At 46.9% G+C, this 23,196-nt stretch overlaps 1 protein-coding gene across 1 annotated transcript; it reads right to left on the bottom strand.

The window, feature by feature from the left end:
* Positions 1–224: 224 nt before the first annotated feature.
* On the bottom strand, positions 225–2,240 carry LOC123078597 (myosin IB heavy chain). Its single transcript, XM_044501155.1, has 4 exons — positions 1,937–2,240; positions 1,017–1,335; positions 762–820; positions 225–471 (listed from the first exon to the last, which is right to left on the bottom strand). The coding sequence occupies exons 1-4, from the start codon at positions 2,160–2,162 to the stop codon at positions 431–433; spliced, it is 645 nt and encodes a 214-aa protein (XP_044357090.1). The 5' UTR covers positions 2,163–2,240; the 3' UTR covers positions 225–430.
* Positions 2,241–23,196: the final 20,956 nt, after the last annotated feature.

The following is a 23,196-nucleotide window of genomic DNA, read 5'->3' as shown; positions in this document are numbered from 1 at the left end:
CGTCCCCCGTGATGCAGCCACAGGAGTACAGCTATCAGCAACAGTCTACTATTGTTTGCAGGTAGTGTTATTCCCAGCCTTCTCAAAGGATGCAACTAGTATGTAGCGCAGGACGGGCTAGCTCGACTTGTCATATTCTCTTTCTCAAAAAAGAAAAGACTTGTTATATTCTACAAATATGACATGATAAGAAAGAGAAAAATCCGCAGCAGTATAAAGTGTCATGATAACAACAAGATTCCACAGATTCAATCATGGGTCCTCAAAATGGCAGCTCACTTCTTCCAGGTACAATGTCAAGAAAATGGAATGCGGTATACAACAAAAGAATAGTGTGTCTTTCAACTTTTGCGGCAGAAAGTGAATGTGAGAATCCACCGAGATTACAAGAGCTATACATTGTACAGGGAGCTAGCGAAATGATTCTGAATCATGGCTTCTCCTTGAGGGTGATCCTAGTTTTGACGCGTCCTGGATTGGGAATTGCAGAACATGAGAACCCATCGAGCAAAACATTTCAATATACTCTAGTTGTTTGTCCTTATAAGCAATGGCAATTAAAAATGCATTTTACACTCCTTGTGTAATACAGTAGAAAATAGATACTATATATTAGGTTAGACAATCAAGAATCAATGGACACAGTAGCTTGTCCCATGAAAACCTACTAAATGACTCAATCCAGCCATAACGATGATAAAACAAAGGGCATGCTCATAACACTGTGTGCAATATACTGCACTGTCGGCAATAATACGTACCATCAGCTTCTTCAAATTCAACTTCTTTAATCACTTCGGCAGCAGCATGGTACTCAAACCTGCAGAAAGAAAACGTTGAAGAACTGGACTAGTACACCAGTAAAAGCAGTACATGTTTGCAGACATCTAAGATTTTGAATCAAAGCCTTTGGCTAGGTGCACTTATTAAAATGAAGCCTTGGGCTAAAATGCGAGACACAAATGTATTATGGTTAACAGGAAGCAATGTGTAAGCTTAATAAATTAACCTTTTACCTGTTAGAGGAAGCCACCTCAGGTTCATACTCAGATGTGCTCTTGATAGCCTTAACTATAACATCAACGATTTCTTTCTTTCTAGTGCTGGCCATTAAACAATCATACTCCGTCGGCACAATGATTGCAAAGAAGTTATCACTGAGCTTGCTTATACATAGCTTATCAACAGCTGCAAGTGCTATTCTTCTCTTCAATATATCAGCATCAGGGTCGACAAGGTAGAGAGCAAAGTCTGTGATCACAAGGATGCGCCTTTTCATCTTTCCTGACTGAGTGAACTTCAGCACCTTGTCCGCAAACAGAACTTTGTTATCCCCTGCAATATATCAAGGATCACTTTACATGCGTATGGACTGAGGTTATGCAGTTTCGAACTTACAATACCGAATGCTCACGGTGTTTTCCATGAACAGGACACTTGCCAGTGACAACCAACAATTGCGATCACTATGGCGCATATCTCTTACAGGGTTATACAGCTAGGAGCCTACGATCATGCGCTAGAGCAGTAGTTCTTAATATTCAAGAATGCATAGAGAAGATACCATTAGTTACTATGTTGCACCCCATAACCTGTGAATGCAGTAATGGTAGAACTGACTAATTTCACAAGTAGGACACTAAGAAAATGACATAAAATGCAGTAGAACTCTAGTCCCTTTTGTTATTTCATACAAAGATACACATCAAAATATTTGATCCAATCGCTCGGCTACCAGGGCTATGCTCGCCGTGTTCAGACAATCCAAGATGTGATTTGACCATTCAAGTTCGTGTAAATTCACACAAAGACTACCGAACGCACCAGATCCATTTCAGAAGACCACCACAAACCGAATCAGTCGATCTCCGATAAGACCACACTCAAAGTATACTACTCGGAAATAATCAATGGTGCAGAAAGAGAGGCACAGCACCTTGCTTGGACAGGATCTTGGCCAGGCACGGGTCGTTGTGCACGCCGATGTAGTCGCCCATGCAGTCGCGGTAGACGGCCGCGCGGCGCCGCACCTTGGCACCCATGAGCATCCCGGCCGCGGGCACCGCAGCCGCTTCGCCGATTGCCACCGCCGGCGGGGCAGGGGGCGGGGCAGCGCGCTCGGGCTCCACCTGGATCCGCCTGAGCGGCCGGAATCGATCCATCGGCGAGAGCGACTTGGGGAAATCACGCAACAGGTGAGAAGGGCTTTTTTTCTTAGAACACACGAAGGGGGCTCTGGCCGCTAGTGAGTTTGAACTTGGGCTTTGTTGCTGCAATGGTTGGGCCGAAGTGATGGGCTTTGCCTGGGCTAAAGTTTAGCTAGGCTGGCCCCTAGAGAACACTGCAATTGCTATGTCACGCTTATTATTTTGCGAGACGGATTTTTTTAACATTAGTACAGACACAAGCGATCATATACAAGCGCATACACTCATCCCTATGAACACATACACGCATACCCTACCCTTATGAGCACCTCCGAAAGACTGAGCCGGCATATCGTCTTGAAATTTACGAAGTCACCGTAGGCACCTCGTCGTCGACGGGAACGTCTCCTCCCACTGAATGCGCATCACCGGAAATCCTGAAATAAATTCAGGAAAAAATGCGAGCACCAGGATTTGAACCCTGGTGGGCTGGAGATACCACAGTCGCTCTAACCATCCAACCACATGTTGGTTCGCTTTGCAAGACCGATGTTGCGGGAGCCCCGCGCGTTGCTGCGGAAATGTGTTACAAAATATTTTATGAGTTTTGAATGTGTGGAATATAAACATTTATATAGGTTAATAACATGTGAAAATTCAAAATACATACAACTTATTGATCATGTATAGTTGTAAACTATTTATTGAAATAAGTTAAAAAATAGAATGAAAAATATGTATCCACACATGGTTACATGTGGTGGTTCGCCTTTGCCTATACATGATTGCATGTTGATGTGTGCCTTTTTCCATCCATAATTATATGGTGATGTGTCATGCTTGTATATTAAAATAAATAAGTTAGTGAGGATGACTCTTTTACGTATATAGGATACCTATTTGCCGCACGCTGCCACAAATTATCGACCACTCGCACAACCTAAGCTTGTAAAATGGGCCGGCCCAAGTAAAGCTTTTGTACGTGCGGGGCAGCCCGGTTTTGGCAAGGTTCCTGACTCGTTTTGGAAATCTCCTCAAGGTTCCTTCACTTTTTTTCCTGTTTTTATCGGTTTTTAGTTTTTCCTAAATTTCAGAAAATGATCATATATTTAAAATTTATTTAAAAATTCAAAGAAATGTTTGTGTTTTCAAAATTTTGATTAAAATTTCAAAAAATGTTCTTTTACTTGAAATTCAGTCACAAATTATCGACCACTCACACATCAAATTTTTGTTTAAAATTAAAAGAAAATGATCCCTTTTAAACAAAAAAATTGTTCACAATTTGAAAAATGATTTGAGTTTCAAAATTTGTACACTAATAATAATATGTTCGGTTATTTAAGAAAGTGTTCGTGGTTTCCCAATTTTTTTTGGAATTTTAGTAGAATTATATATTTTTTAAATGTGTTCACAGATTAAAAACATGTCAGTGGTTTCAAAATATGTTCCGAATTTCAAAAAATGTTCTGGTTTTTCAGAATTTGCTCAAAAATTCAAAACAATCAGGAATTTCAAAAAGTGTTCACGTTTTCAGAAAATGTTCCCATTTTAAAATTTGGTTCACAAATTCAAAATGTGTTTGGGATTTAAAAAATGTTACTCATTTTAGAAATGTGTTCACAAATTTAAAAAATGTTCGCACTTTCCAAAATATGTTGGGAATCTGAAAAAATGTGCACATTTATTTTCAAAAATGGTTCTCAATTTGTTTAGAAAAAGTTTGCTACACAATAATCATGAAGTAGTTCCTCATGATTATTTGTTTAGAAAAATGTGCACATTAAAATAAATTTGTTTAAAAAATGTGCTCATTCTTTTCACTATAGTATGGTGGTCCGGTTCTGCAGCTGCAGTTGTTTATTTTATGATTCGTGATGCTCTTCAATCGCAAACGTTAGTCAGGTCCAGTTGCATTTTTGTAGGAAAGTTAGCTCTGGTTGCTAGGTGTTGAGTATACTAGAAAAATCCCCTTGCGTTGCCGCGGAAATTTATGGATAAAAATATAAACTAAATACTGAATTAGAATTTGAAATAATAATCATGAAGTAGTTCCTCATGAAATAATATATAGGAGTATGCACAACAAAGTAAAACTGTAGTCTCTAGTCATGAATTAATCACATATTGTCCATCTAGTATGCAAGTCAAATTGAGTATTAATATAAAAATAATCATAAAAAATCTTACCATCAAATTTAAAGAATGGAAAATAAGACTTTAGAAAGCATACCTTTAAATAATCACGCGTTCCTGCGGGATGTTTGCACCAATCAGTTCATGTGAGAGATGCATATTAAGAAAGAAAGACAAATATTGGTGCTGTGGTGGTACAGTGTTTGCCGACTTGAATGAAACGACTAAACCAAAAGACAGTTTGGCAAAACTCCGCTCAAATCAAATGAAGTTGGTTGATATAATTCGAGTGAGTTGACGACATAATATTTTTCATGTATTCTTGAGACAAAACAATAAGACATTACGGGAAAGGTAAATACAATGGCTGAGATCAAGCAGGGTGTCCCGGACATGTAATTGCAAGTATGATGATAGCAGCATGCCAGCATCTACTTCAGGAAAACCATGTCATACGTCATCATGGTCTAAGTTATGTCAAGAGAGACAGCGGGGGGATCAAAAAAAGGAAACAAAAAAAATCCAATGAATCTTTACATGTTGTGCAGTGAGAAATGCTCATCTGATCTCACCAGGTCGAAGTAATGATAGGTGTCAATTTGCTACTGTTCCAAGTTGAGGTGGACTCCATAGGACAAGCTGGCATTTTTTGATACGTATATAAGCACAACAGAAATATCAATTGATCGATGCACCTGATATATACGTACAACAGAAATATTCATTGTCTGTCGGACGGAGAGGATTCAATCGGACTGCGGCGGCCCGACTGCAGGCTGCAGCCGATGTAGTTGGGGCGTGAGGAGCAGTGATGCGTCCGCCTCAGGACCATGGGTTTCTAGACGTTCAGATCCCACGGCTCGTTGATCAGCCCATGTGAAGAGGACGTATGTGCCATTGGCACGCTGTGCGCGCTCATCCGCAGGCCGCCACATGCGTAGCGCAAGCTAGGACGTTGCGTTCTTCACGTGAGCGACCTAAGCCAAATTAAGCCATTAGGATACGCTAACATGGCCACATGGGGCATCGGCGGCAGCTGAGGAAAGGCCAGAGGCGGCGCCAACCTTGTCGTCGTCAATCGAACGTCGGCGGCGGCCTGAGCATCTTGATTGCATGGCCTCGACGATGGTGCGCACAACTGCGGCTGCCGAGCGCTCTACATTCCATCGCAGAGCTCAACGAGGTAATGTATTGGTCGATGCATCCGTTTACTAATCCTGAATTTCTTTAATGGAGAAGGTGAAGATTCATGAGATAGTGGGGCATATGAAGAACCATCCGTTTCTTTCATGAAGAAGCATAATGCGGGAGATGGAAAGGATGTTGATTTCGGGAAGAGAGATAGGCGGTCCACGAGGATTGGTTGACTAACCGTCCATATAAATTAAACGATTTTGGCTCGTTGACCAGCCCATGTGAAGAGGACGTATATATGTGCCATCGGCACACTGTGCGCGCTCATCCGCAAGCCGCCGCATGCGTAGCGCAAGCTAGCACGTTGCATTCTTCACGTGAGTGACCTAAGCCAAATTAAGCCATTAGGATACGCTAACATGGCCACATGGGGCATCGACGACGGCTGAGGCAAGGCCAGAGGCGGCGCCGACCTTGTTGTCGTCAATCGAATGTCGGCGGTGGTCTGAGCATGTTGATTGCATGACCTCGACGATGGTGCGCACAACTGCGGCAGCCGGGCGCTCCGCATTCCATCGCAGAGCTCAATGAGGTAATGAATTGGTCGATGCATCCATTTACTAATCCCGAATTTCTTTAATGGAGAAGCTGAAGAGTCATGAGATAGTGGGGCATATGAAGAACCATCTGTTTCTTTCATGGAGAAGCATAATGCGGGAGATGGAAAGGATGTTGATTTCGGGAAGAGAGATAGGCGGTCCACGAGGATTGGTTGATTAACCGTCCATATAAATTAAACGATTTTGGCTCGTTGATCAGCCCATGTGAAGAGGACGTATGTGCCATCGGCATGCTGTGCACGCTCATCCGCAGGCCGCCGCATGCATAGTGCAAGCTAGGACGTTGTGTTCTTCACATGAGTGACCTAAGCCAAATTAAGCCATTAGGATATGCTAACATGGCCACATGGGGCATCAACGGCGTCTGAGGCAAGGCCAGAGGCAGTGCCGACCTTGTTGTCGTCAATCGAACGTTGGCGGCGGCCTGAGCATGTTGATTGCATGACCTCAATGATGGTGCGCACAACTGCGGCTGCCGAGCGCTCTGCATTCCATCGCAGAGCTCAATGAGGTAACGAATTGGTCGATGCATCCATTTACTAATCCCAAATTTCTTTAATGGAGAAGCTGAAGAGTCATGAGATAGTGGGGCATATGAAGAACCATCGGTTTCTTTCATGGAGAAGAATAATGCGGGAGATGGAAAGGATGATGATTTCGGAAAGAGAGATAGGCGGTCCACGAGGATTGGTTGATTAACCGCCCATATAAATTAAACAATTTTGGCTCGTTGATCAGCCCATGTGAAGAGGACGTATGTGCCATCGGCATGCTGTGCGCACTCATCCACAGGCCGCCGCATGCGTAGCGCAAGCTAGGACGTTGCATTCTTCACGTGAGCGACCTAAGCCAAATTAAGCCATTAGGGTACGCTAACATGGCCACATGGGGCATCGACGGCGGCTGAGGCAAGGCCAGAGGCGGCGCCGACCTTGTTGTCGTCAATCGAACGCCGACGGCGGCCTGAGCATGTTGATTGCATGACCTCGGCGATGGTGCACGCAACTGCGGTTGCCGAGCGCTCTGCATTCCATCGCAGAGCTCAATGAGGTAATGAATTGGTCGATGGATCCGTTTACTAATCCCGAATTTCTTTAATGGAGAAGCTGAAGAGTCATGAGATAGTGGGGCATATGAAGAACCATCCGTTTCTTTCATGGAGAAGCATAATGCGGGAGATGGAAAGGATGTTGATTTCGGGAAGAGAGTTAGGCGGTCCACGAGGATTGGTTGATTAACCGTCTGAAGGAAATATGCCCTAGAGGCAATAATAAAGTTATTATTTATTTCCTTATTTCATGATAAATGTTTATTATTCATGCTAGAATTGTATTAACCGAAAACATAATACATGTGCCCAGCCCCCTTGTTGAAATTTGTATATTAAGGAAGCCGTATTTCGCAATAGCAGCTCCGAGAAGCTGGGCTTAGGGTGCGCCTCCTGCGGTCGTTTCAGTGACTCAATTGGTTGGAGACAAATAGAGTGTCACTAGTATGCCTCTACTTGACTAGCTCGTTGATAAAAATGGTTAAGTTTCCTAGCCATAGACATGAGTTGTCATTTGATTAACGGGATCACATCATTAGGAGAATGATGTGATTGACTTGACCCATTTCGTTAGCTTAGCACTTGATCGTTTAGTATGTTGCTATTGCTTTCTTCATGACTTATACATGCTCCTATGACTATGAGATTATGCAACTCCCATTTACCGGAGAACACTTTGTGTGCCACCAAACGTCACAACGTAACTGGGTGATTATAAGGGTGCTCTACAGGTGTCTCCGAAGGTACTTGTTGAGTTGACGTATTTCGAGATTAGGATTTGTCACTCCAATTGTCGGAGAGGTACCTCTAGGCCCACTCGGTAATGCACATCACTATAAGCCTTGCAAGCATTGTGACTAATGAGTTAGTTGCAGGATGATGCATTACGGAACGAGTAAAGAGACTTGCCGGTAACGAGATTGAACTAGGTATTAAGATACCGACGATCGAATCTCGGGCAAGTAACATACCGATGACAAAGGGAACAACGTATGTTGTCATGCGGTTTGAACGATGAAGATCTTCATAGAATATGTAGGAACCAATACGAGCATCCAGGTTCCGCTATTGGTTATTGACCAGAGACGTGTCTCGGTCATGTCTACATAGTTCTCGAACCCGTAGGGTCCGCACGCTTAAAGTTCTGTGACGATTTGTATTATGAGTTTATGTGTTTTGATGTACCGAAGGTAGTTCAGAGTCCCGAATGAGATCGGGAACATGACAAGGAGCTCGAAATGGTCGAGACGTAAAGATCGATATATTGGACGACTATATTCGGACATCGGAAAGGTTCCGAGTGATTCGGGTATTTTCGGAGTACCGGGGAGTTACGTGAATTCACCGGGAGAAGTATTGGGCCTTATTGGGCCATACGGGAATAGAGGAGAGAGGCCAAAAGGAAGGAGGTGCGTGCCCCCCCTCTGGTCCGAATTGGACAAGGGGTGCAACCCCCTTTTCCTTCTCCCTCTCCCCCTCTTTCCTTCTCTCCTACTCCGGAAAGGAAAGGGGAATCCTACTAGGACTTGGGAGTCCTAGTAGGACTCCCCACACTTGGCGCGCCCCCTCTAGGACCGGCCTCTCCCTCCCTCCTTTATATACGGGGGCAGGGGGGCACCTCTAGACACAACAATTGATCTCTTGATCTCTTAGCCATGTGGGGTGCCCCCATCCATCATAATCCACCTCGATCATATCGTAGCGGTGCTTAGGCGAAGCCCTGCGTCGGTAGCAACATCATCACCGTCGCCACGCCGTCGTGCTGACGAAACTCTACCTCGAAGCTCGGCTGGATCAAAGTTCGTGGGACGTCATCGAGATGAACGTGTGCTGAACTCGGAGGTGCCGTACGTTCGGTACTTGATCGGTCGGATCGTGAAGACGTACGACTACATCAACCGCGTTGTGCTAACGCTTCCACTTTCGGTCTACGAGGGTACGTGGACGACACGCTCCCCTCTCGTTGCTATGCATCACCATGATCCTGTGTGTGCGTAGGATTTTTTTTGAAATTACTACGTTCCCCAACAGTGGCATCCGAGCCTGGTTTTATGCGTAGATGTTATATGCATGAGTAGAACACAAGTGAGTTGTGGGCGATACAAGTCATACTGCTTACCAGCATGTCATACTTTGATTCGGCGGTATTGTTGGATGAAGCGGCCCGGACCGACATTACGCGTACGCTTACGCGAGACTGGTTCTACCGACGTGCTTTGCACATAGGTGGCTGACGGGTGTCAGTTTCTCCAACTTTAGTTGAACCGAGTGTGGCTACGCCCGGTCCTTGAGAAGGTTAAAACAACACTAACTTGACGAACTATTGTTGTGGTTTTGATGCGTAGGTAAGACCGGTTGTTGCTCAGCCCGTAGCAGCCATGTAAAACTTGCAACAACAAAGTAGAGGACGTCTAACTTGTTTTTGCAGGGCATGTTGTGATGTGATATGGTCAATGCATGATGCTATATTTTATTGTATGAGATGATCATGTTTTGTAACTGAGTTATCGGCAACTGGCAGGAGCCATATGGTTGTCGCTTTATTGTATGCAATGCAATCGCCCTGTAATTGCTTTACTTTATCACTAAGCGGTAGCGATAGTCGTAGAAGCAATAGTTGGCGAGACGACAACGATGCTATGATGGAGATCAAGGTGTCGCGCCGGTGATGATGGTGATCGTGGCGGTGCTTCGGAGATGGAGATCACAAGCACAAGATGATGATGGCCATATCATATCACTTATATTGATTGCATGTGATGTTTATCTTTTATGCATCTTATTTTGCTTTGATTGACGGTAGCATTATAAGATGATCTCTCACTAAATTTCAAGATAAAAGTGTTCTCCCTGAGTATGCACCGTTGCCAAAGTTCATCGTGCCGAGACACCACGTGATGATCGGGTGTGATAAGCTCTACGTTCATCTACAACGGGTGCAAGCCAGTTTTGCACACGCAGAATACTCGGGCTAAACTTGACAAGCCTAGCATATGCAGATATGGCCTCGGAACACTGAGACCGAAAGGTCAAGCGTGAATCATATAGTAGATATGATCAACATAGTGATGTTCACCATTGAAAACTACTCCATCTCACGTGATGATCGGTTATGGTTTAGTTGATATGGATCACGTGATCACTTAGATGATTAGAGGGATGTCTATCTAAGTGGGAGTTCTTAAGTAATATGATTATTGAACTTTAATTTATCATGAACTTAGTCTTGGTAGTATTAGCATATCTATGTTGTAGATCAATAGCTCGTGTTTAGCTCCCCTGTTTTATTTTTGATATGTTCCTAGAGAAAACTAAGTTGAAAGATGTTAGTAGCAATGATGCGGATTGGATCCGTGATCTGAGGATTATCCTCATTGCTGCACAAAAGAATTATATCCTTGATGCACCACTACGTGACAGACCTATTGCAGGAGCAGATGCAGACGTTATGAACGTTTGACAAAGCTCGGTATGATAACTACTTGATAGTTTAGTGCACCATGCTTTACGGCTTAGAACCGGGACTTCAGAAATGTTTTGAACGCCACGGAGCATATAAGATGTTCCAAGAGTTGAAATTGGTATTTCATACTCATGCCTGTGTATAGAGGTATAAGACCTCTGACAGTACTTTGCCTACAATATGGAGGAGAATTGCTCAGCTAGTGAGCATGTGCTCAGAATGTCTGAGTACTACAATCACTTGAATCAAGTGGGAGTTAATCTTCCAGATAAGATAATGATTGACAAAGTTCTCTAGTCACTATCACCAAGTTACTAGAACTTCGTGATGAACTATAATATGCAAGGGATAACGGAAACGATTCCCAAGCTCTTCGTGATGCTGAAATCGACGAAGGTAGAAATCAAGAAAAGCATCAAGTGTTGATGGTTGACAAGACCACTAGTTTCAAGAAAAAGGGCAAAGGGAAGAAGGGGAACTTCAAGAAGAACGGCAAGCAAGTTGCTGCTCAAGTGAAGAAGCCCATGTCTGGACCTAAGCCTGAAACTAAGTGCTTCTACTGCAAAGGGACTGGTCACTGGAAGCGGAACTACCCCAAGTATTTGGCGGATAAGAAGGATGGCAAAGTGAACAAAGGTATATTTGATATACATGTTATTGATGTGTACTTTACTAGTGTTTATAGCAACCCCTCAGTATTTGATACTAGTTCAGTTGCTAAGATTAGTAACTTGAAATGGGAGTTGCAGAATGAATAGAGACTAGTTAACGGTGAAGTGATGATGTGTGTTGGAAGTGGTTCCAAGATTGATATGATCATCATCGCACACTCCCTATACTTTTGGGATTAGTGTGGAACCTAAATAAGTGTTATTTGGTGTTTGCGTTGAGCATGAATATGATTTGATCATGTTTATTGCAATCCGGTTATTCATTTAAGTTAGAGAATAATTGTTGTTCTGTTTACATAAATAAAACCTTATATGGTTACACACCCAATGAAAATGGTTCGTTGGATCTCGATCATAGTGATACACATATTCATAATATTGAGGCCAAAGGATGCAAAGTTAATAATGATAGTGCAACTTATTTGTGGCACTGCCGTTTAGGTCATATTGGTGTAAAGCGCATGAAGAAACTCCATGCTGATGGGCTTTTTGAATCACTTGATGCTTGCGAACCATGCCTCTTGGGCAAGATGACTAAAACGCCGTTCTCCAAAACAATGGAGCGAGCAACAGATTTGTTGGAAATCATACATACTGATGTATGTGGTCCGATGAATATTGAGGCTCACGGCGGGTATCATTATTTTCCGACCTTCACAGATGATTTGAGCAGATATGGGTATATCTACTTGATGAAACATAAGTCTGAAACATTTGAAAAGTTCATATAATTTCAGAGTGAAGTGGAAAATCATCGTAACAAGAAAATAAAGTTTCTACGATCTCATCGTGGAGGAGAATATTTGAGTTATGAGTTTGGTCTTCAGTTAAAACAATGTGGAATAGTTTCACAAACTCACGCCACCCGGAACACCACAGCGTAATGGTGTGTCCGAACGTCATAACCGTACTTTATTGGATATAGTGCAATCTATGATGTTTCTTACCGATTTACCACTATCGTTTTTGGGGTTATGCATTAGAGACTGTTACATTCACGTTAAATAGGGCACCATCTAAATCCGTTGAGACGACACCATATGAACTATGGTTTGGCAAGAAACCAAATTTGTCATTTCTTAAAGTTTGGGGTTGCGAAGCTTATGTGAAAAAGTTTCATCCTGATAAGCTCAAACCCAAATTGGAGAAATGTGTCTTCATAGGATACCCAAAGGAGGCAGTTGGGTACACCTTCTATCACAGATCCGACGGCAAGACATTCGTTGCTAAGAACATATCCTTTCTAGAGAAGGAGCTTCTCTCGCAAGAAGTGAGTGGGAGGAAAGTAGAACTTGATGAGGTAACTGTACCTGCTCCCTTATTGGAAAGTAGTTCATCACAGAAATCTGTTCCTGTGACTACTACACCAATTAGTGAGGAGGCTAATGATGATGATCATGTAACTTCAGATCAAGTTACTACCGAACCTCGTAGGTCAACCAGAGTAAGATCCACACCAGAGTGGTACAGTAATCCTATTCTGGAGGTCATGTTACTTGACCATGACGAACCTACGAACTATGAGGAAGCGATGATGAGCCCAGATTCCGTGAAATGGCTTGAGGCCATGAAATCCGAGATGTGATCCATGTATGAGAACAATGTATGGACTTTGATTGACTTGCCCGATGATCGGTGAGCAATTGAGATTAAATGGATCTTCAAGAGGAAGACGGACGCTGATAGTAGTGTTAATCTACAAAGCTAGAATTGTCGCAAAAAGGTTTTCGAGAATTTCAAGGTGTTGACTACGATGAGAATTTCTCACTCGTATCTATGCTTAAGTCTGTCCGAATCATGCTAGCAATTGCCGCATTTTATGAAATCTGGCAAATGGATAAACAAAACTGCATTCCTTAATGGATTTATTAAAGAAGAGTTGTATATGATGCAATCAAAAGGTTTTATCAATCCTAAAGGTGCTAACAAAATATGCAAGCTCCAGCGATCCATCTATGGACTGGTGCAAGCATCTCAGAGTTGGAATATACACTTTGATAAATTGATCAAAGCATATAGTTTTATACAGACTTGCGGTGAATCCTGTATTTACAAGAAAGTGAGTGGGAGCACTACAACATTTCTGATAAGTATATGTGAATGACATATTGTTGATCGGAAATAATGTAGAATTATTTTGCATAGCATAAATGAGTGTTTGAAAGGAGTTTTTTCAAAGAAAGACCTCGGTGAAGCTGCTTACATATTGAGCATCAAGATCTATAGAGATAGATCAAGACGCTTGATAAGTTTTTTTTCAATGAGTACATACCTTGACAAGATTTTGAAGCAGTTCAAAATGGAACAGTCAAAGAAAGAGTTCTTGCCTGTGTTACAAGGTGTGAAATTGAGTAGGACTCAAAGCCCGACCATGGCAGAAGATAGAAAGAGAATGAAAGTCATTCCCTATGCCTCAACCGTAGGTTCTATAAAGTATGCCATGTTGTGTACCAGATCTATTGTATACCCTACATTGATTTTGGCAAGGGAGTACAATAGTGATCTAGGAGTAGATCACTGAACAGCAGTCAAAATTATCCTTAGTGGAATAAGGATATGTTTCTCGATTATGGAGGTGGCAAAAGGTTCATCGTAAAGGGTTACGTCGATACAAGTTTTGGCACTGATCTAGATGACTCTAAGTCTTAATCTGGATACATATTGAAAGTGGGAGAAATTAGCTAAAGTAGCTCCGTGTAGAGCATTGTAGACATAGAAATTTGCAAAATACATATTAATCTGAATATGGCAGACCCGTTGACTAAACTTCTCTCCCAAGCAAAACATGATCACACCTTAGTACTCTTTGGGTGTTAATCACATAGTGATGTGAACTAGATTATTGACTCTAGTAAACCCTTTGGGTGTTGATCACATGACGATGTGAACTATGGGTGTTAATCACATGGTGATGTGAACTATTGATGTTAAATCACATGGCGATGTGATCTAGATTAGTTACTCTAGTGCAAGTGGGAGACTGAAGGAAATATGCCCTAGAGGCAATAATAAAGTTATTATCTATTTACTTATTTCATGATAAATGTTTATTATTCATGCTAGAATTGTATTAACCGAAAACATAATACATGTGTGAATACATAGACAAACAGAGTGTCACTAGTATGCCTCTACTTGACTAGCTCGTTGATAAAAAATGGTTAAGTTTCCTAGCCATAGACATGAGTTGTCATTTGATTAACGGGATCACATCATTAGGAGAATGATGTGATTGACTTGACCCATTTCGTTAGCTTAGCACTTGATCGTTTAGTATGTTGCTATTGCTTTCTTCATGACTTATACATGTTCCTATGACTATGAGATTATGCAACTCCCGTTTACCGGAGGAACACTTTGTGTGCCACCAAATGTCACAATATAACTGGGTGATTATAACGGTGCTCTACAGGTGTCTCCGAAGGTACTTGTTGAGTTGGCGTATTTTGAGATTAGGATTTGTCATTCCAATTGTCGGAGAGGTATCTCTAGGCCCACTCGGTAATGCACATCACTATAAGCCTTGCAAGCATTGTGACTAATGAGTTAGTTGCGGGATGATGCATTACGGAACGAGTAAAGAGACTTGCCGGTAACGAGATTGAACTAGGTATTGAGATATCGACGATCGAATCTCGGGCAAGTAACATACCGATGACAAAGGGAACAACGTGTGTTGTTATGCGGTTTGACTGATAAAGAGCTTTGTAGAATATGTAGGAACCAATATGAGCATCCAGGTTCCGCTATTGGTTATTGACCAGAGACGTGTCTCGGTCATGTCTACATAGTTCTCGAACCCGTAGGGTCCGCACGCTTAAAGTTCTGTGACGATTTGTATTATGAGTTTATGTGTTTTGATGTACCGAAGGTAGTTCGGAGTCCCGGATGAGTTCGGGGACATGACGAGGAGTCTCGAAATGGTCGAGACGTAAAGATTGATATATTGGACGACTATATTCGGACATTGGAAAGGTTCTGAGTGATTCGGGTATTTTCGGAGTACCGGGGAGTTACGGGAATTCACCGGGAGAAGTATTGGGCCTTATTGGGCCATACGGGAATAGAGGAGAGAGGCCAAAAGGAAGGAGGTGCATGCCCCCCTCTGGTCCGAATTGGACAAGGGGTGCAGCCCCCTTTTCCTTGTCCCTCTCCCCCTCTTTCCTTCTCTCCTACTCCAGAAAGGAAAGGGGAATCCTACTAGGACTTGGGAGTCCTAGTAGGACTCCCCACACTTGGCGCGCCCCCTCTAGGGCCGGCCTCTCCCTCTCTCCTTTATATACGGGAGTAGGGGGCACCTCTAGACACAACAATTGATCTCTTGATCTCTTAGCCATGTGCGGTGCCCCCCTCCACCATAATCCACCTCGATCATATCGTAGCGGTGCTTAGGCGAAGCCCTGCGTCGGTAGCAACATCATCATCGTCTTCACGCCGTCGTGCTGACGAAACTCTCCCTCGAAGCTCGGCTGGATCGAAGTTCGTGGGACGTCATCGAGCTTAACGTGTGCTGAACTTGGAGGTGCCGTACGTTCGGTACTTGATCGGTCGGATCGTGAAGACGTACGACTACATCAACCGCGTTGTGCTAACGCTTCCGCTTTCGGTCTACGAGGGTACGTGGACAACACTCTCCCCTCTCGTTGTTATGCACCACCATGATCCTGTGTGTGGGTAGGAATTTTTTTGAAATTACTACGTTCCCCAACACCGTCCATATAAATTAAACGATTTTAAGAAAAAAAATGCTGACATGGTGTAGTGACGTGGATGCCTACAGGTCAAGATAATTGCTGGCAATGGGTTGATGATGTGGATAGGCCACATGTCAAGAGAAATAGGATAGTGGGGATGAACTATTTAGGTATTATAGATGTGTGTACATATCTGTGTATTGGGTCCACCTCCTAGTTCCTTGTATAGTTGAGGTCGTGGCCCACCTCTGTACATCATATATACGTGCCTTTGCACATGAGCAATACATCATGCAATTCATACATCATACATGGTATCTGTTTTTAGGTTCTAACCCTAGCTTCCGCCGCCGCCGCCACGCGACCCCCATGCGCCGCCGCCGCTGCCACTCTGCCGCCGCCGCCCGCGCACCTCCACGCGCCTGCCGCCGCTGCTTCCTTCCCTGCTGCCGCACTCACACGCCCAGCCGCCGCTTCCTCCCTTGCTCGCCTCGGCCGCCCGCACCCCCCTACTGACGCGACCCGCAGCCGTCGCACCTACGCGCCACCGCCCACTCCTGTCACCACCGCCCCTCGCCGCCGTGAACCTCTCCCTCCCACATCCGCCGCTGTACCCCGAGCAGATCGCCGCTGCCACCCGACCCTCCCGCACCGAACCCTAGGCACACCGCCTCATGCCGCCATGTTGTCCGTCACGTCGTCCGCGTCCACCAACTCCAAACCATTCGCCGACGCCAACCCTTCCGACGTCAACGACATCCGCAACCTCAACATCTACGAGCGGGTGCCGGTTCGTCTCTCCAGACGGACTCCTCCTACTACACGTGGAAGACGTACTTCTCCCTCGTGTTCAGGGAGTACCACCTCGTCGACCATGTGGACGGCTCCGTCGACTCCAGCCTCGTCCCCGAGTTCCATGACTGGTCCACCATCGACACCACGATCATCCGGTGGTTCTTCCTCACCATCTCGCCGGACCTCTTTCAGACGGTCGTGCAGGACGGTGATGACGCATGCGCCGTGTGGACCAAGCTGAACGGGCTCTTCACCGACAACCAGCCCAACATAGTGTTTTTTTGTAGCAAGAGTTTTTTGGGTGCCACCAGGACAACTCCTCTGTCGACGATTATTGTTGCTGCCTCAAGACTCTCGCTGGCGAGCTCCGCGATATTGGCGCGAAGATCGATGATGACCTCCTCCTCAGCATGCTCACGCACTACAAAAAAAAGACACATCCGTGACATCTTGGGCCGAACGAATTTTTTTTCTGTCATACATATGACACTTCTATGATGATAATTGTGACAAAACCCGGTATCAACATAGATGTGGTGGGCTCCTACTTCTATGACAAAAAATCATGACAGAAAATGGGCTTTTCGTCCTGGGCGGGCCGGAGACGCAGCTGCATCACATTCTTTGGGCCGTCCATGACAGAAAAAACCGTGGTAGAAGCGAGGGCGAGGAAAATTTCGGGGAGTTCTCGGTTACGGTGGGAGGTCGGGGGCCGAGCGATGCGCGTTTCTCTCATACACGTACGCGCGTGTGTGCGAGGCGTTGGCTCTAACTGAACCCGAGCGAGGCGTTGGGCTCTAACTGAACCCGAGCGATTGCACTACAGGCTACGCGTTACTGAACCTGAGCGATCGATCGATGGCTGTTAACTGAACCCGATCGAGCGATTCCTTCGCTACTGCTGCTAACTGAAGCCGATCGATGCTGCCTCTGGATGAACAGTGAGTGTTGCTGGGGGGGGGGGTTTGGATGAACAGTTCTCGGTGGGGGTGGATGAACAGGACCCCGTGGTGTTGCCTCTGGATGAACAGGACCCCGATCGATCGAGCCGGTTGGGGCTGGATGAACAGGACCCCGTGGAGGGCATGATGAACAGGACCACCCCGTGGAGGGCAGAATGAACAGTAGACGATGGAGGGCTGGATGAACAGTAGCCCGTGGAGGGGTGGTTGAACAGGAGCCCGTGGAGAGGGCTGGTTGAACAGTAGCCGGTGGAGTAGCGCATGGTGAAGGCTGGATGAACAGGAGCCCGTGGATGAACAGTCGCAGGTGGAGGCTGGAGGAGGTCGACGGTGGATGAACAGTAGCCCGTGGAGGCTGGAGGGGGTCGATGGTGGAGATGAACAGTATCCCGTGGAGTCCTGTTTTGCGGTACGCCACACCCCTCCCGATGAACAGGACCCCCGTTTCGACCGTAGCGCTCCAACACAAGTCCGTTTCCTCCGTTTTGCGGTACGCCACACCCCTCCCGATCAACAGGACCCCCGTTTCGACCGTAGGAGGTCCGTTTCCTCCGTTTTGCGGTACGCCAGACCCCTCCCGATGAACAGGATCCCATTTCAAACATGGCCGGTCGAACACAAGGCCGTTTCCTTCATTCTGCGGTACGCCAAGCCTCGTTTCCATCGGCTGTTCCGTCCAAGCCCTCCCGATGAACACGACGACGCATTCCGTTCCGACCTAGCCGGTTGGCTCCCCATGAACACGACGACGACGCTGTTTTTCCGTTCCGACCCAGCCATGTACACGAGCCCTGGCCTTACGTATGCGCGAGTAGGCGTTCGAGACCCTGCCTGTATGTACGTACGTGGCCGTATTTTCTTTCTTGCACACTGGCCGCTGTACGAACGTGTACATGCTACGTGCGCGCCTCTACTACGACACGTGGGCGCCTCTACATCGACCAGTACGTACGTACACGTTCGCGACCAGAATGACAATGCTACGTACGCTTCGACCAGGTGGGTCTCGACTGTCAGGCACTTCCTTGCCTGCGAAGATGTAGCTGGTGGGTCCCACTAGTCAGGGGGCGAATCGTTTTTTTTTGCCCGGACGCACTTCCTTGCGTGCGAAGATGTAGCTGGTGGGTCCCCGCAGTCAGGGGGAAACATTTTTTTCGTGAAATACGGTGGCCCGTCCGGTGGGTCCCTGCTGTCAGGTGGAGGAATAATTATTTTGCGCGTAATAAGGAGGCACTTCCTTGCTGCTGCTGTGGACCCAGCTGTCAGCCTCTCCATGTACAGTCCACGTCCGATGGAAGCCGTTCCTTGACCACGTTGACCACGCCGTGCCGAGAGCACCAGGGCAGTGGACGACGGCGAGGCCTAGGAAGGGGATGACGCAGAGCCGGGGAAGACGCGGCAGTGGAAGCCCGCGCGGAGAGGAGTATGAGGGTTCACTAGTTCGGCTGCGGTGTGAGGCTGCCGTCGCCGCAGGGCCTGGCCAGCGGTGGGAATAGTAGGCGGCGGCGAGTTCTCCGCGGCAGCACAGCCGGCCACGGGAGGCAGGAGCATGCGGCACGACCGGCGCTGCATTGGGCGGCTGGAGCAAGAAGACCAGAGGTTGAAGAAGCAATACGACCGTTGGATGGACATCGTACGGTCACTGGAGCTAGAATCGTTCATATTGACTAAGTTGACAAAGCCCTTCGTCCCCGTCAACTTAGTAGGCCCACAAGTCAGCCTCCCACCAAGGTGGGTCCCAGCTAGCCGGGGGAGTATTCATTTTTTGTGCGTAATAAGGAGGCACTTCCGGTGGGTCTGAGCTGACAGCGGGGGGAATGTTTTTTTCGCAAATTACGGTGGCCCGTCCGGTGGGTCCCAGCAGTCAGGGGGAAACAATTTTTTTCGCAAAATACTGGTGGCCCGTCCGATGGGTCCCCGCTGTCAGGTGGAGGAATAATTATTTTCCGCGTAATAAGGAGGCACTTCCTTGCGGCTGCCATGGACCCAGCTCTCAGCCTCTCCACGTACAGTCCACGTCCGATGGAAGTCGTTCCTTGACCACTTTGACCACGCCGCGCCGAGAGCACCAGGGCGGTGGACGACGGCGAGGCCTAGGAAGGGGACGACGCAGAGCCGGGGAAGACGCGGCAGTGGATTCACACGCGGAGAGGAGTACGAGGGTTCACTGGTTCGGCTGCGCTGCCGTCGCCGCAGAATAACAGGGGGTGTGGGTGAGTGGAGGGATGGCCTGGCCAGCGGTGGGAGTAGTAGGGGGCGGTGAGGCCTCCGCGGCAGCACAGCCGGCCACAGGAGGCAAGAGCAGGCGGCACGACCGGCGCTGCTTTGGGCGGCTGGAGCAAGAAGTCCAGAGGTTGAAGAAGCACGACGGCCATTGGATGGACACCGTACGGTCGCTGCAGCTAGAATCGTTTATATTGACTAAGTTGACAAAGCCCTTGGTACGTCAACTTAGTAGGCCAACAGGTCAGTTTCCGAAACGGTGCGCCCCAGATGTCAGGGGAAGGAATCATTTTTTGGGCGGGTGAAGCTAGAATATCCGAGATTGAAGAAGAAGCACGGCATCCGTTGGATGGACATCCAACGGCCACTGCTGCTAGAACCGTGTGTTGACTATAATTGACAAAGCCTTGCATACGCGTCAACTCTGTTTTTTAGGGGACGCGTCAACTTAGTAATGTCAGAAGTGTGCGGCAGAGAACTTATAGCCCATTTGAGATTTGTAAGAATGTGTAGCCCATTTTTGAATTCTAATGGAATTTACTACAACCCATTTACAGTTTGTTAAAAGTACAACCCATTTCAACCAACCGTTCAAAACAGAATTCAATAAAATTTCCCACATTTTTATGGGATCCGAAATATTTTTATCCCGAAATTTATAGTCAGATTAAATCCCATTTATTATTTCTTAAAGCCCATTTTCTTGTTAAGCCTAATGCATCCCTCCTAGGAAAGATTTGCAGCCCAGCGGGGCGGAGAATAACAACTTGACCTTGCCTGGGTATTCCTAAAAAAAAGTATAGCTGGGCTAGCCATTTTCAGCTTGAAAAAAATTAATATCTGGGCTGGATATCTGGCCTGGCCTAGACGGGCCACAGCCCGCCCAGTTAATACCTGCAGCGATGTTTTCGTTGTTGTTCAGAGGAGAAAAATTAATATCTGGGCTAAACATCGAAAAACTCTGCAGTGCTCACACCTCAAAAACACAAATACTGCTCGAGCTGCTTGGTCCCAGCTGTCGGCCGCTTCTTGTGCAATTCTCTTGTTTATTGACTACCACATAGGTTGACAATGGTGTGGGACCGTGATGTCAGGAAACCAGGAGGAAGGAAAATAAATTATAGTTATATATATATATATATATATATATATATAATAAGGAGGCACTTGCGTACGTGAGGCTATGGACCTGGTGGGTCCCCATTGTCATCCTCTCCAAGTAAAGTCATGTCCTCGCCCGCGCGCGCTTTCCGCCCGAAACAGTCAGTGCCGCCCGCCCCGCTTCCCGGTGCAGGCGATTGCTACGCCTTCAAACGACACAAGTGCCGTCCGTCTGTCCATCTGCCGCCCACATTAATGATACGTGGTTGCCGAGGCGGCTACTCCGGCGCCACATGTCCGTCCCTCAGCCCGCCCACCATTGCTATATAAACTGCTGCACCAGCCATAGCCGCAGTCATCCGCATCCGTTCCCTTTCTCCTGTCCACACCACTACTGCCCACCATGGTTTCCTCGCGCTCCAGCGCTCTTCGGGACGGGCGGACGACGGACCACAAGGAGATGGCAGCCATTGCTGCCGACCGGCTGGCCGATAGGCAGCCGGAGGACGACGACGTCCCAATGGAGAACACGGTAGTCGACGATCCGGCGCCAACCCCCTCCTCCGCGCCATCCTCGCCGGTGCATTGCACCATGACCATCGGCGAGGCCCGTGCCCAATATATGGACAGGGTGAGGCAGATGCGTGAGGAGCAGTTCCGGGAGGCGCAGGCCGACGCCGCCTACAAGCACCATCTCCTCCAGGAGCACCTGCAGGCGGAGGAGCAGATCGCCGCGGAGCGGGTGGAGTAGGAGACGCTGCTCGACTCGTACCGCTCCGCCCGCAAGGGCCGCCTCGAGCGCTGGCGGTACCGCATGCGGGTGGCGGAGGCTGTGGCCGCCTACAAAGAGGCTAGCAAAGAAGGCGATGAAGCGGGCGAGGCGCTGTTTGGCGAGACCGAGGACGCGGCAGAGGACAATGCCGGCTCCGACGAGTCCCCGCTCCGCTGGCGTCGACGAGGCCCTGCTCCGCCGAGGCCCCGCGGCGCCAACAACAAGGCAGAGGACACCGCCGGCCCCGCCGAGGCCCCGCCCTGCCAACAACGAGGCAGAGGACATCGCCGGCTCAGCCGAGGCCCCACCCTGCTGGCAACGTGGGGGAGGATTTCCACCGCTCCGCTGAGGCGCCGCCCGCCGGCAACGAGACAGAGGACATCGCCGGCTCCGCCGAGGCCCCGCCCCGTTGCCAACGAGGCCGCGCCACACAGAAAACGAGGAAGAGTAGAACACGGTAGGTCGCCGCCGCTCGGGTCCAAGTAAGGCCACCGCTGCTACGCCGGTTGACCATTGACGGCCGGTTAGCTTCTTGGCGGTGACGTGGAGTCGGAGAGCTGCGCTGGAGAAGAACGTTGCTTCTACTTAACTGCTGGTGCAGTTGGCTGACTGACACGTGGGCCCAACAGGCCACATGTCAGTTACGCAACTGCACCTGCAGTTAAGTCACTGAAGCTTCTGTTCGGCTCAGCGGGACACAGGTGGGTAGCTTCGGTTAATTAATTATACCTCCAGCGCACCCCTTTTTAGTTGAAGAATGTATGAAATGTAATGAAATCCGGCATGTTTATATGAAATCCGATCGTGTATGAATGAATTTATTTCGATTAGTTCGAATTCCTGTATCACTGGCATTGGATGAACATGCAAAACAATACGTACTAGCATTATTCCCAGGGTGATCACCTCGTTTGCAGCAGTTTCACATGTACTCCCTCCGGTCCTTTCTAGTCCGCATACAAGTTTTGTCTGCAGTCAAAGTATCTCTACTTTGACCAATCTTATACAAAAAAGTATGCACTTTCACAATGTGCAAAGTAAAAAGGAACAGAAGGAGTACAAAGAGTTTGAGCAGCTTTTTAGCGTTTCTGTACATTGCAATCAAACACACAGGCCTGGCAATTCATAGAGAACATTCAAAACAATCGATGATTATGCATCTCAGCGACTCACATGTCGGAGGCAATATTTACTTCACAACTAAAGAATAAATAAAAAATTGATCGACGCTGCTGACAGCAAAGGGCGTCCCATTTGAAAATATCAAACGCATGTCTTGCTAAAATCAATGAGCAAAATTTGACAAGGTTGTCCCATTCCAAAATATCAAATGCCTATGATTGTGGAATGGGCAGGGTTTGCCATCAGTTCGGACATTGACATGGCACCTCGTGCTAAATAAATCAGCTGTTCTTTTTGTGCAGTTCCAC

This window comes from Triticum aestivum, chromosome 3D (genome assembly GCF_018294505.1).
Source record: "Triticum aestivum cultivar Chinese Spring chromosome 3D, IWGSC CS RefSeq v2.1, whole genome shotgun sequence".
NCBI classification, from domain to species: Eukaryota; Viridiplantae; Streptophyta; class Magnoliopsida; order Poales; family Poaceae; genus Triticum; species Triticum aestivum.
This window is presented reverse-complemented; position numbering and strand designations above follow the sequence as displayed.